At 43.2% G+C, this 13427-nt stretch overlaps 1 protein-coding gene across 9 annotated transcripts in view; it reads right to left on the bottom strand.

The window, feature by feature from the left end:
- Positions 1-13427, bottom strand: part of RELCH (RAB11 binding and LisH domain, coiled-coil and HEAT repeat containing) — an 878561-nt gene that overhangs the window by 770566 nt on the left and 94568 nt on the right. For all 9 annotated transcript variants that reach the window (XM_078687764.1, XM_078687757.1, XM_078687759.1 and 6 more), the window contains exon 2: positions 8463-8552. In XM_078687764.1, coding sequence (XP_078543890.1) covers positions 8463-8552 — 90 coding nt within the window. The remainder of the gene's footprint in view (positions 1-8462; positions 8553-13427) is intronic.

Below are 13427 nucleotides of genomic sequence, written 5' to 3'. Positions count from 1 at the left end.
GCATACTTTTGTGGTTGTTTCATACACACCGAATAAAGTTTATTGAATCTCTGAACTCAAGGTGTGTGACAGTAGGCATCACAAAGAGGACTATTTTAAATCAAAACAAGCATTTACAATGCAACGGTCTCGCCTTTGCAAAAGTTAGAGCTATTGGCATTGTAAATGTCAAACTTTTTATTTATGTGTTGCTTTTGAAAACCGATAAATAAATGTCATTGTCATTTACAATGGCAACAGCTTAATCTTTGCAAAGGCAAGACCTATTGCATTGCATGGTCCACAGGCAACAAAGTAGAATGTATGCACACTTATAACTTAACTGCACAAGATAGGAAAAGCCAGTAACCTCGAGCTCCTTAGAAGGTCAAGCACAGATACAGAAAGATCTGACAACTTTGAAAAAAATCCTTACCTTTTAGCTAGTAAAACCGCTCAGCTTAATTTAACATAGCCTGGCTAAAAAAAGGAGTGAGAGAGCACAAAGGGCTCTACTATTTGATTTAAAATCAGACTATTCGTGTTACAGTAAGCGATACACTGCATGCACAATTTCCACGAGCATGCATAGCAGGATGAAGGATACCCTCAACAAATATTTTGAACATAAAAAAGGTGTCCTTCGCACCTTCAGTTGTTTACTGGCATCCATTTTCTCTTACAAAAAAAAGTGACGTCGATGACCCACAGTAGAGGGTGGAGCAACCAGCCAAGCTCCCAAAACAAAAGGGCTTCTAGCCAGCAAAGCATGCACAATCATCCCAGATCAGCAAAAGGTGGGTGCAGATTCCAGAGAAGCACAACATTGAATTCGGAGGCGTGGGCCCCACTGTCGATGACAGCAATAAATAATATTGCAGTGTATTGAAGCCTTGGGATTTCTCACGACGGGAACCCAGATTACGATCGCGGCTTATACTAAGTTGAAAGTCCATAATCGGAGGTACTGGCCCAGTGATTATATGGCCATATTGTAAAAGGTCAAAGTACATAGGTATGGCCCACAGTTGTAGACGTTTTAATACCGAATAGTTTGAGTCAGAAGCGTATGCCCCGTTCTTATTCTTCAGAAGCTTTGAGAGAAGCGTATACGTCCACTGAATATATTTCCTTATAGGAAAGCGAAAAGAAGTGAACAACCTTTATCGCAGATCAGCTGTAATCGGCTATTCAATTATCTAAGGTACCAATGTTATGTGCCTTACGTGACGTTCCTGTTAAAGCCCAGAAGAATAGGCTTTTGCAAGTCGTTATCTGCAGATTTGCCTAGATTCATGTTTTATTGAGATAGTTTATATTGTCTTTCCTGAAGAAGGTGATGGCTGCCTAATGATTGCCCACCGAAACGCGTCGATGCTTAAAAAAAGAGAGATCAACTTTAAGTCTGTGAGGACTATCTGTCGGACGAAAAATTGTAATATTGATCAGAATTGGTCCCATGTTGACTTCTGTCTTTCTCTCTTCATATTAATAGGAATTATTTCTTCCTTATTTTCTGTCACTGTACTGTTTTGGTTTATATATATTGTTTGTGTATATTTTTTAAATATTATGTATTTGCGCTGAAATTATTTGCCACAAATCCCAAATGTTTTTAACTTTTTATGTGTAATAAAATGTATTTGATTTTTATATATATATTACTTTTACATTTCCTCATTGCTTTATCACATATTAGGTGATATGAGATATTTTTGTGTGTGTATTGAGTGATTGCCTAAGGTTAAAACTGTCCAAAGGGGATTTTATTTACTGATAGGTGGTTGCAGATTCCATACAGGAGCAAAGATCTTGGTCCAGCAACACATTACATTCTAGTTTTATTTAAAAAAATAAGGAATCAATAATACACCCGCCTAAATTATTTACTCCGTAATTAGAAAGAACCAAAGTAAACAACCTTCGATTTTAGGAGGTGCATGCTCTTTCCTTTTGCTCAATCCATGACTATTTGGTATGTGATGACAGAAAAATCTCTCTCGTACATTAGAGCAGCCCTTTCCCTTCCCAAGACTTAGACACAAGTATGGATCATGTTTCACATTTCACTGCAGTTGCTTAAAAACTAGGCCAGTTCAAATGAAAGTAGGCGAGATTAAACGACTCGCCAGCTTTTACTGTAAACCCCTTTACTGCTCGCTCCCAAAACACAGTATGTTCCACTCTCATGCATCAAAGCATAGTAGCGCATATGTGAGAATGCAGGTATCAACGATTGGCTGTAAAATTACTGTAAGGCAATTACATTTCAAAAGCCAGCTAAACTTTCCATCAGGCACGCAGCTCAGAACAGACCTACCATGGTAAAGCTATCAGTAAAGCTATCGGTTTGAAAGTGCAGTCGGACAAACTACCTAAGGGTTAGGGCGTTTCTGTAACACATCCATAGGTTATAGCTTGGTTTAAGGTGAGGGGGAACTAGCTTCCACAATGCAGAACAATGAGAAACCTGACAGTTCTAATCCATTCGAAATCCAGAGACCAGAACAAAAACCCTTAAAATGGCATCGATATTAAGGTTTCAAAAAAATCGGATCTTACCTGAGTCTTCAGCCATGTCGATGCCCTGTATCCATGGATTTTAAAAAGGTCTACTGCCCAAACCACTGCCCGACGTGGGAATCGAACCCAATTTACTTCCAAACTGCGCTCTTGCTGCAGTGACAGTAAAGTTCAGTGCAGCCAACTCAGCTGGAACCAGAAACCGGACCGGCCCACACAGTCTGCTCAAGGTTATTTTTAGAACTCCCCTCCGCATGTGACAAACTTCTCCACGCACTCATATGGAAATGCAGCGCAGGCACAGCACTTGCTCGCAGGACATTCCGGCCCGTGTGCCATTTAGGCAAGATCCCTCACGCGAACTCAAACTCCAGGTCAGGGTAGAAACTGGTAAACAGTTCGACGTGGACCCCGATACACATCAACTCCCAAGCTCAGGGAGTCCAGAGTCGTCTACAATAAAAAAAACAAGCAGACCAGGTGAGTCGAGCGCGAAAGTGAAACTGTTTGCTGGCTTGCCAGCGAAAGCGGGACAGGCGATGTACGCGTGGCTGGACGTGCGCGTCCACAGATCGCAATCTGCACGTGCCCCGTTCTGTCTCCCTTGGGAGGCATCACGCTGACAATAAGTCTCGCTGGCGGCAGCGCTTTCGCGCTGCAACGCCAGGCGAGACCTAAAAAGGGTAAACAGAAGAAGAATCAGAGAGGAACCTTAATTGTCTTCACAGGTCACTGGACTGTCAGGGAGAGGTCACTCCTACTTTCAATTTATGCACTGCTTACCGAACTGCTGGGAAAACCAGAGAAGGTGTAAAGTACTATTAAGTCTGTAAAACAGAAGTTGAAGGCTTGACCAAAAGGATGAAAACCATAGAATAAAAACAGGAGATAACATGGTAGTGTAGGCTAAGAACGTGGTGTTTGCCAAGAAGTGGCTAATTGAGGCAGTCTCAAAGTGGGATACAAGAGCTGAGAACTCCGATAACATCCGAAGGGGGGACACATTTTAGAGTGTTGAGGTTCTCATCAGGTGTTTAAGCTGAGGTGCTCACTGAAGATATGTCCAAAGTTATGAGAGATTTGCTTTGGTCAGTGGTGGAAAGAGAACATCAAATAGTAAGAAGGGCTTTCCGAGTCCCAGTAGGCCATGGAAAGAGAAATCAGATACAGGTAGCAGGTTGATGGTCTAGTTACACTTGATGGATTGGAGAGCAAGAGTTGAAAGAGGAGCCACACTTGGTGCTTGTGAGGTGCAATTATTTTAGTCTTAAGCACAGCTAGACATCAGGTGAGACCAAGATGTTAAAGAAGTGACATCACTATGCTAGACCGAGGGTGAAGCACATCAGGGCACGTGCTCCATGTTCACACAGGTAGATTCTACCTGGGCTTTCTTGGAAAGTTTGTAAGTGAAGAACAGGTGAATTAAAGAGGGTGAACTGTTTATTATCCAGCTGGCGTATATTGAAGGGCACAAAGGGGTTGATATTATCATTCTCATTGGGCCTGCGGTGCTTTAATCTACCTCCTATGGTAAAGGGGAGTGGCTGAGAAGATTCTATGTAGGTCTAGTTGTTGATATTGTATTATTTCTTCTGTCCCTTAGTTTCTTTCCTCTTCTTTATTCTTGAGGGCACTTGGGCCAGCTGCGCTGTGCACTATGAGTTTATTCAGTATTTTTTCACTTTCATTTGTGTTAGAGTGACGGTACTGTTAACTGGAAACATCTATGCTGTGAGATAATATATATTTTGCTTTCTATAGTTCTGCTTTAATTTAAACTGACATCAATAACATAATTCGAATTTAAATAAGAAAACAATAAGAAAAATAAATCGTAACCCAGATTTCCAAAAGTTGCAAACCAACAGTGTTCTACAGCTCAAAAGCAAGAATATGAAAGCAAAATGTCAAGAGCAACAAAAAAAGTTATTTAACCTCTGGTAAACGTTAAAACAATCCTGGTCACAAAATGTCATAAGAATGAATTATGTGTGCAAAAACAGAAACTCTGACAGTGAGAACAGACCAGTGTTTAGCATAAATGTATAACAAAAAGATCAAACGTAGCTATCAAACACTCTATAATGCAACATTTTTCTCTTAAAACTAAAAATATGATTTCATGTAGAGCACTTTTCACGTTCAAAAGGGGCTAGCTGAATTTTTAGGAGACAGTCTAGCTACATTAATATTAAGCTTGTTGTTTTAGAAAACATTAGCAGATATGGGAATGCTAAATGTGGACTGCGCACATATTTGCATTTAATTAACATTCTCTGTGCAGATTCTTTCCCAAATGTGATGCTATACCTTTTTCAATAATACAGTATTTGTTTTCTCTTTGTTTTAATCTGCATCACTTTTTTTTAATCAAATGTGGTATATTCAACTATTGTGATCTTACAGAAGGTAAACAAGTTACTTTTAGAAATAGTGCAGGCAGTGACAGACTTTTTTTTTTTTTTTTTTTTTTTAAACCTTTATTGTACAAAGAGTGCTCACAAATACGGGCCTACAACCCAACGGGCTGGCCACCACATAGTAGAAGCAAAATTTAGCAATACAAGTTTGTCTACAGGATATGACAGCAAAAACACAGGAGATAAACCAAAAGCCATAGAGCAATCAGCAGAGACAGGATAATGGAAGGTTGATTTTCTTTTACGGGAACGGGGAGTACAGAATCATGATGGGCAGTGAGTCATACAACAAGGGAGGGGCCGTGGTGAGCCGCGATCCTGCGATCATAAAAATACAGGAGAAAGCCAACACGAAGTAAACATATCGATAAGTACAAGCACAATTGGAGTACCACAAGGAGAGGCAATGGCGTTCGCCGTCTAGCGCCCACCCACCACAGCAACAACCCGACTTAACAAACATAAATAAAAAGACCCCATCGTAAAAGCAATACGATACGCACCCCAACAAAAGAAGGGAAATCCCCCACGAAAGAGGGAGGGGAAGGAAGAAAAAGGAAAAAAAAAAAAAAGAAGAGGAGGGACTCCTACCCAACCACGCGCCCCCCGGCGATAAAGCAGGAAAACAGAAACCGGTATACGGCATACAGTAAAGGTCGATGACAGAATACATAGCGAACCATAATCACAATACGACCGGAAGGTCAATGCATCAGAAACACCCCAGGGGGACACATGACGAGACAGAGTCCCGAAAAAGCGAATACTCAAGAGCCATAGAACAAAAAAGGGAGAAAAAAAAAAGGGGGGGGAAAAAGACCCCCCAAAGTGACAGACCCCTCCACCCACCCCTCAAGCCCACCCTGCACCCCTGCAGAAGGCTATGGCCTACCCCCCAGCAGCGTGCCTGTCGCCCTAATTAGAACCCGAAATATAGAAGAGCAAAGAAAAGACGGAAACAAAAGACAAAAACGGGGGAGGGGAGTGGAAGGGAAAAAGGGAAAGGAACACACACGGGAGAGGGCCAAGAGACAGTATTATCTGCACCCATCCACCCGCCTGAAACAAAGGGCAGAGCCCTCGGGAAGTCAAAAAGTGTCAGGATACACTCCAGGAGTACCATAAAGTCACATATAATCATACCAGTACACGCCGATCATCCAACCAGTACAAGACTACCGCACACAGAGGCAAATTTGTATCAGCCCTGTCCTTGTTTGTCCAAAGTTGCAGCGGTCCGATCCACTAAGAACCAGACCGCGAAGAACCGAAGGCATAGAACAGGGAGATCAGACGGCAGTCCAAATAAGACACGTGGAGGAAAACACGGAAGATCCAGGAAAGTCATGGAACATCGCACACAATGCAGGCACAGTTTCAGGGACAGTTCAAGAGAGGCCGACCCAGCTGGGCCGGCACAGGAACCATGGCCGGTCGGTCGAGGCGAAAAGAGGCAGGAAAAGTCATTGAGTCCAGGCCAGACGGAATCCGGCCCCCGGACCAGCGGCTGAGGAGACAGCACAGGACGATGAAGGGCCACGGAACTCCGCACACCCACAGACGCAGCTGTCGCCGGGGCCACTTGTCTTAGGATAGTTCCAGCCGCACCCTGCAACGGTGAAGCCACACCCGGTTTTGGGGGCCCGAACGGCCCGAAGAGAGGATCCACCTCCAGGGCGAAGACGGGTGCAGCCACAGAAGCTCGCCAGGAGTGCAGGGCATCCAGGATATCCTTAAGTGTAGGAAAACCTTTACAGTATCCGGCACCCGGGCCATGCGGCGGGCCTCCAGCGCTCGTCCAGGCCCGGCTAAGGCACTCAGGGTCGGCCGCCATCTTGGAAGCCCGGCGAGGCCGCGGCGGCCGTCAACCTCCGTCGGGGCAGCAGCGAGGTAAATGAAGACCAGCCGACCGGCGGCAGGGCACCCCGGAGCAGGAAGGGGGGCCACCAGAAGATGGGGACTCGCCGGCTCTCCAGTGCCGCCGGTCCCGTTCTCCGAGTCCGGGCGGAGGAAATCAAAATGGCCGGACCGGAGAACAAACGGGGAGCAAGCCGGATATACGAGTAACCCCGTCAATGGAAGGCAGCGCCTCCACCCAAGGCCTCCGGCCCACCGGAGCCGGCCAGCAAGCACAGCCGGCCTACACGCACAAAGGCCTCCACGACCACGTCCACTGCGCCATCAAGGGCCGATCATCGTGCTCCGTCCCGTCCGGGCGCCGCCGAGAAGGTCCAGGCCAGCCCGCCCCGGAGGCCCCGAAGCGAGCGGGAGCGTAGCACAGGATCCACGGCACCCAGGACCACCGGAGCAAAAGGTGAGTGCCTGCAAGGCGTCTTAGCACTATAGCACAGCAAAGAGGGCTTCCCGGGGCAGGATAACGGCAGGATAGATGATAAAAACAGGCAGGCGAACGGAGCCGAGCTAAAACGCGGCCATCTCGGACGCGAGCTTGGCTCCTCCCCCAGTGACAGACTTTTGAGATACGCAGATAAGAAAATGTATAACATGAGAGAAAGACATTGTGTGCATTTGTGAGTGCATTTATGTAGGGTTAACTACTTAGGCCGCATAAATCAAGAAGAGGTGGAAGTGTCATCTGGAGGTTCACTGGCAGCAGAAACAGAGAAATAGATACTGGAAAAATTTAATTTGTGGGCATAGTGCATATCCCGAAATACAACAGAGGTGGTAATCAAGATCTTGAACAAGTGAAACAATGTGAAACATTTTGAATATACAAACTGAAGGCAGTTCAAAGAGTTTGGATTAAAGAACATGTTTTACAAGTATTCGTTAAAGACAATTAATGTTTGATGATATAGAAATGTAAATGGATATGAACATATTCATTAAATAGGAGAATAACATGGCAGGATGCATAAAGTTCAGGTTGAGGCATTATCAAGTTGAGGTCTGATTTAGGAAGTCTAAAATCGTGAAAAATGTTGGTTTGTTTTTAAAGAAATCTAAAACGCTGTTCGGTCAATAGCTTAGATTCCATGTTTATATACACGGCTCATCACCGAAGGACACCCAAAAACAGCTATGAAGAAGACTAAATGCATTGCATTGTCTCAGGTTTTGAGATTAAGTGTTTGTCCTGAGAATTTTGTACAGATAAAGTTGGATAGCTGGATTTCGAAATCAACAACTCATACCACGACTTCAAAATGTACTCACTAGCAGTGTGAACAAAATTAGTGTGGTTTTAAGGAAAATCTAAGGCTTAAAAATAGGAGAATAACTGAAAGAAACCTAATTGGAAACGGTAAATTGAATTGTATTATCGAGCATGATTCACAAAAATCCCAGGAAAAAAGCCAGAAAGGTACAGCTACAGGCTAACTATAAAGAAACTCTCAAAGGTTCCAACTGCAACTTGCACACAATTTAATCGCTCATAAAGTAATCGAATGGAAAGAGAGGAGGCTGCAGGTGAAGGGAGGAGCCATGCAGAATTTTTGTAGAATGAAACACTGTGCAATTACTCTGAACCAATAGTTCTTCAAAAATTAATGTAGCACAGGTCCTACTCACCTGCAACCCGTTCGTCTGTTTCTCGGTTTCCATCATCAGAGTACCGTGCAAAGTCCAATGAATCCAAGGTACTGATGCTTCCAGCTCGGTCTACAATAAAAGCAGAAAGAGAACACTGGTTTACAATCAAATTAGCTCACTCTTTACTGCTTTCACAATAAACAGTACATGTAAAGTCGTTGCAATTTCTCTGTATCCAACACAAAGCTCTGGATGAAGCAACAGTCAATTCAAACATCTCACCTTTACACACCATCATCCAAAAATAACGTCAACACATGAAAATACTGCCTAGACCCACTGGTCCCAGGACCCCTTTTGGGGTTTGAATTTGGTGCTATTCCAAGGTTTAAGAATCACAGAATCCAGAAGGAGGTCTTCTCTGGCCTGGCCCTTAAAATCTTGAACTCTCTTTCCCTCTCCATTAGAATGGCACCTATTATCAATATCGTAATTCTAATTTCTTACTTAAGAGAGGCACATTAGAGAACAGTGCACTTCCTGATTTACTCTACTCTCCTTTTTAAGAGTCCCAAAACACTGCACCTATTGCTCTTTAAATGTATATGGGGCCAAGTGCTCAGCTTTATTTAAAACTATTGATCTATTTCTGAACAGTGCATGGTCTTATATAATGACAGTTTGCAATATGAGTAATGTAAAGCAAAACAATCACTTGAGAGATTTACTTTAATGATCCTTTGACCGATTTGAAGTACTACTGCTCCTTGGCAGCTCTATGGAAAGGGGCTGTATGTTCTATAAATCTGGACATGTAATGTACCTATACTGCTTTGTTAAGCTTTTCATACTATTATTTCACTATTGTGTAAACCATAAATAGAAGTCAAGTTGTATGTAAGCCCATGATGTCGGTCCTTTACATAAATACGTGAAGAAATGTTTAAACTACAATAGTGCTAAAGGAAAACTGGTTGCCAAACTCGGTTCATCAAACACTTTAGAAGTAGTACAAACATTCAATGCCAATACTGAATAAGTATTCGGTTTCTTTGTGTGTTTTAAATCTTTGGGACTATCACTGCTAACATCGCAGCCCTCGGAACCCACCGGTAAGTGAACTATTAGGGATGTGGGGAAAGTGAGCAGAGACATACACTTATATTAACTACTAACGCAGTGCAACACTGAACAACCAAAACAATAATTCCGGGACTACCAAGGATCTGCAGTCATAACTGTCTCCAACCATTAACTGTGAAGCTGTGTCTATTCAGCTCAACTGCCACTCTTTGATATGTGAAGAAAGAACAATCTCATCATATAACCATCACCTTTCCAGCATTGAAAGAAATCATGAATAGCCTGTCCCTATCTCCGATCAATTTCTTCTTTCCTATGATGGTAATCTTTTTCTTGACGAACTGTAGATCCTGCCTATGAATTAAGATCACACAATTCCAGTCAAGGAAAACAAGCCTGGAACCACTTATGTTACTCTTTTTCAATTGTGTCTTTTTCCCTTTGTTTGTGTTGCCCAGCTCTGCCGGCGTTGTGCTGTCACTGGTCCTTTTGTCTCTGGGCCCCTTGGTAGGAATACATGTTCTTTTCATATGGTCTTTGGATTATTCTGGTGGCTCTCAAAGCAGAGAACAAAGAAACCCTTTGCTACAGCTGTCAAAAGCCCAGGTTTGGGTGGGATACCTTTGAATCCGCACCTTTTTTACCCACCCCTTTTTCTAAAAATGTTTCTTTGAAATGTAGTAGTTGACGAGTGAGCACACTCTCAGAACATCTACTTTCTCTTGGCCATCTCTTCTTGGTTTTGCAGCATTTTTCAGGAGCTGAAACTAAGTGGTCTGGATTCCTAACGTTCAGCTCTTGATTGCTTAAAAGATCTGCTCAAGTGTGGACATAATGCTTTCAAATCGATTTACCGCTCCTTAAGCGTAGCCATGATCACTGTCTCCCCTTTCTGAACAGTGGACCTGGAAAAATAAGGCAGTTGGGACTTACCAGTCCAGTGCCACCCACCGTCCCCCACAAGGTCACTGGGGTACAGAGACCAGAGGGGCTAAAAACACTGTTCCCTTTTAAACCAATATTTATTGTCTTTAGGTCCAATATTTACTAAGGAAGATGGTGTGCTTCAATTTACTTCGATTTCACAGCTCAATTGTCCCACTGTAGAAGCTTAAAGTGGGCTCAATCACTACAATGTCAACCAACTCCAACCTCTTAAGCTATGGCTCTCCCACTTCCCGCCACCACAGTCTTAGGAAGCATTGCCCAGAACCCATGTTTCCCCAAGAGGAGACTAACACTGACTGTGGCTTCTCCAGTTATTCCCTGCACATAATGGCATCAGCAACCAGAACTGCCCCATAAGCAAAAGTGGCCCGAGAAAGTGCGAAAATACCACTGCTATCTTGGAGCCCAACAAGCTTCTCTTCCCAGCATTACTTTTTTCAATACCATTGCAAGTCTACTCCTTGTCCGGAAGGATATGTGCATGCTAGAAATGCACACAAAAAAAATATATACTTTGTTTGAAAAACGAAATTCTAAATGTTTCTCAAACCATTGTTTTGAAAAAACAGAATTAAAGCAGCAAGTCTGAGCCAGCATCTTGGCAGATAATTTCAATTACAAACATGAAAACCCTTCTCCTATGACTGAACTCCCCTATTTAGAACCTGTACCTTATACAATTTCCCCTTTCAAATGATGCCTGTTACTCAAAAATAATATATATTGAACCCTGTAAAAGCACTTCAATTACTGTCAATCTGACCGTACATTCAATACCAATTCATTAATGTCTCTAAAAGTATAATTAACAGAAGTCAAATTTGATATAAATAAGGCTGAAAACGTTCCTATTTCCAATTCAAACTACTACGAAATTTGCCACCCGTTTCCTCTTAACACCTTAACCTGCTAGTGAATTGCCTAGAGCCATGCCATCCTGAATGCACCTGACCATGTCAGATTCCAAAAGTGAAGCTGGGGCGGGCCCAATTAGTAAAAACTACTTAGTGAATTACTTCCTACAGATGGCAATCCGTGGCTACTCCAAGATTGTGAATAATTCCCCTGGTTACTTTGGGTGCACTCCCTTCCTTTTCCAGCTTTGGAGTGCTGCTTCACGCTCTCTCCAGTTCAGGGCCCTTTACTGGGAGAATGTGCATTACCACGAGCGATAACTTCCTGAATGTGGTGCCACAACCTCTCGTTTTAACCGATACTGCTCTTTATCATCACATCCCACCCCATCCCAATGACACTGATCGCTGGTCACACCAACCAGCAGCAGAGGTAAATGTAAAGTCTTATCTATTCTGGTCTTATGTAAAGCATTTTGCCCTCTACAGCACGACCGACGCTCAGTCGCACAATGCTAAAGGATTGTGAGCCCTAGTGAGCAAACTACACGCTCGTTTTCTTTCAGGTAATCTGCACAGCCAGGTTTTTGATAGCCAGACATAAGGACGACTCCACCTCTCTCTGCTTTACTGTTCAAGGGCAGGGACTCTGAATCAACATTCTGCAAGTACCTGTTTGTAAGGTGAAGGGTCATTTGTGGTGCTAATTTTGTAAAAACAAATCGAGGCAAGGTACAAAGTAGCTAGCAATCAAGGGCGTACGTTTTTATGATAATCCAATTACACAGCTCAGGGATTCTGGGATATGTAAACCTTTCACATTCCAGCGTTATTGAGTTTGTTCACTCCTTCACCAGCTGACTACGATTCTTAGGCTGTAGGAGGAGGAACATTTATATTTAGAACGACTGATATTTACACTGGCCTGTGAATTTTTCTCACAGGTGTATCACAAACTGCTTTCCCGAACCTCCGGCTATAAACACGAACATAATTCAAGAAGACTAGTAGAGTATTCCAACTCGGGTAACCAGGAAGTCAGCTTGTCCTGCTGCACATGTCTTTCTTCCGCTTCCGTCTTCTTCACTTTCCTTCGCCCTGCCATTGCCCCACCTTCTTCAAGTTCTTCCTTCCTTATTCACACCTTTCTATTCCCTTGTGCTGAATGCCTGCAGCACAAGGTACTTCTCTAGAGCTGGCCCTTCACAAGCTTCTTCATCCCTTTTCTTCCATTTTATCTTCCTCTTGCCTGCAGCACAAAGTGCTTTTCTAGGCCGGAATATCTATTTCTGGGTTATTTATATATCTATTTCCTTGTGCTCGATGCCTGCAGTTCTGCAAGGTGTCATGACTGTGAGCACCACCGGTGTCAGTAAGCTGTTTTAATGTTCACCCATGACTGAGCAGGCACTCACAACCATTAGCTTCCAGGTGAGGGTTCACCCGTCATTACTGCATTTGCACCACTAATCTACTCGGCCTTCCACTACAAAGTAGAAAGTAAGACTTGCTGATGTAGAAAAGCATTGGCAACGTCAATTGGTCTCGGCAATGTAAGAACTATTGGCTTTTTCAATGCTAATGTATTTCAGCATAGCATGGCCAGATGGTGTGCTCCTCAGGCAGATGCAGCACCCAAGCGCCCACAGCTAATGCGCAGTTACTCCTTTGTGTAACAACAGGCACACATGAACAAGAATTCCCAAATTACATTTACCATTTGATAGAAAGCAAAACACAATATGAAATGAGTCAATTCCCTTTAACAAGTGCTATCAAAATTACCTAATAAAATCATGATACTCATTTTGTTCACCTCTCAAGAACAGAAGGTACTGTCTACCTTAGTGCAATTGATACTTGTGAGTTGCATGTTACAGACACAAACCCCCGGTGTAGGCACTCAACCAACTGAGCTGTTCGACTGGCTGGCTTTACTGATCATTTGTTTTTAAACTGTAATTCTGCAACATAACAAACCATGTGCTTGGTTATGTACTATGTGCTGAAGTCTCAATCATACTCATGTGATGGCCATTTTTTTAAAATGTTCGTTTGTGGGAACAGCTGATGCATGGTACCCCCAGCCTTTCGATCCCTCATTTCATATTATGAGCAA

Source organism: Lissotriton helveticus, chromosome 4_1, assembly GCF_964261635.1.
Source record: "Lissotriton helveticus chromosome 4_1, aLisHel1.1, whole genome shotgun sequence".
In the NCBI taxonomy this organism is placed as follows: Eukaryota; Metazoa; Chordata; class Amphibia; order Caudata; family Salamandridae; genus Lissotriton; species Lissotriton helveticus.
The sequence above is the reverse complement of the archived record's forward strand: the minus strand, read 5'-3'. Positions and strand labels throughout refer to the sequence as shown.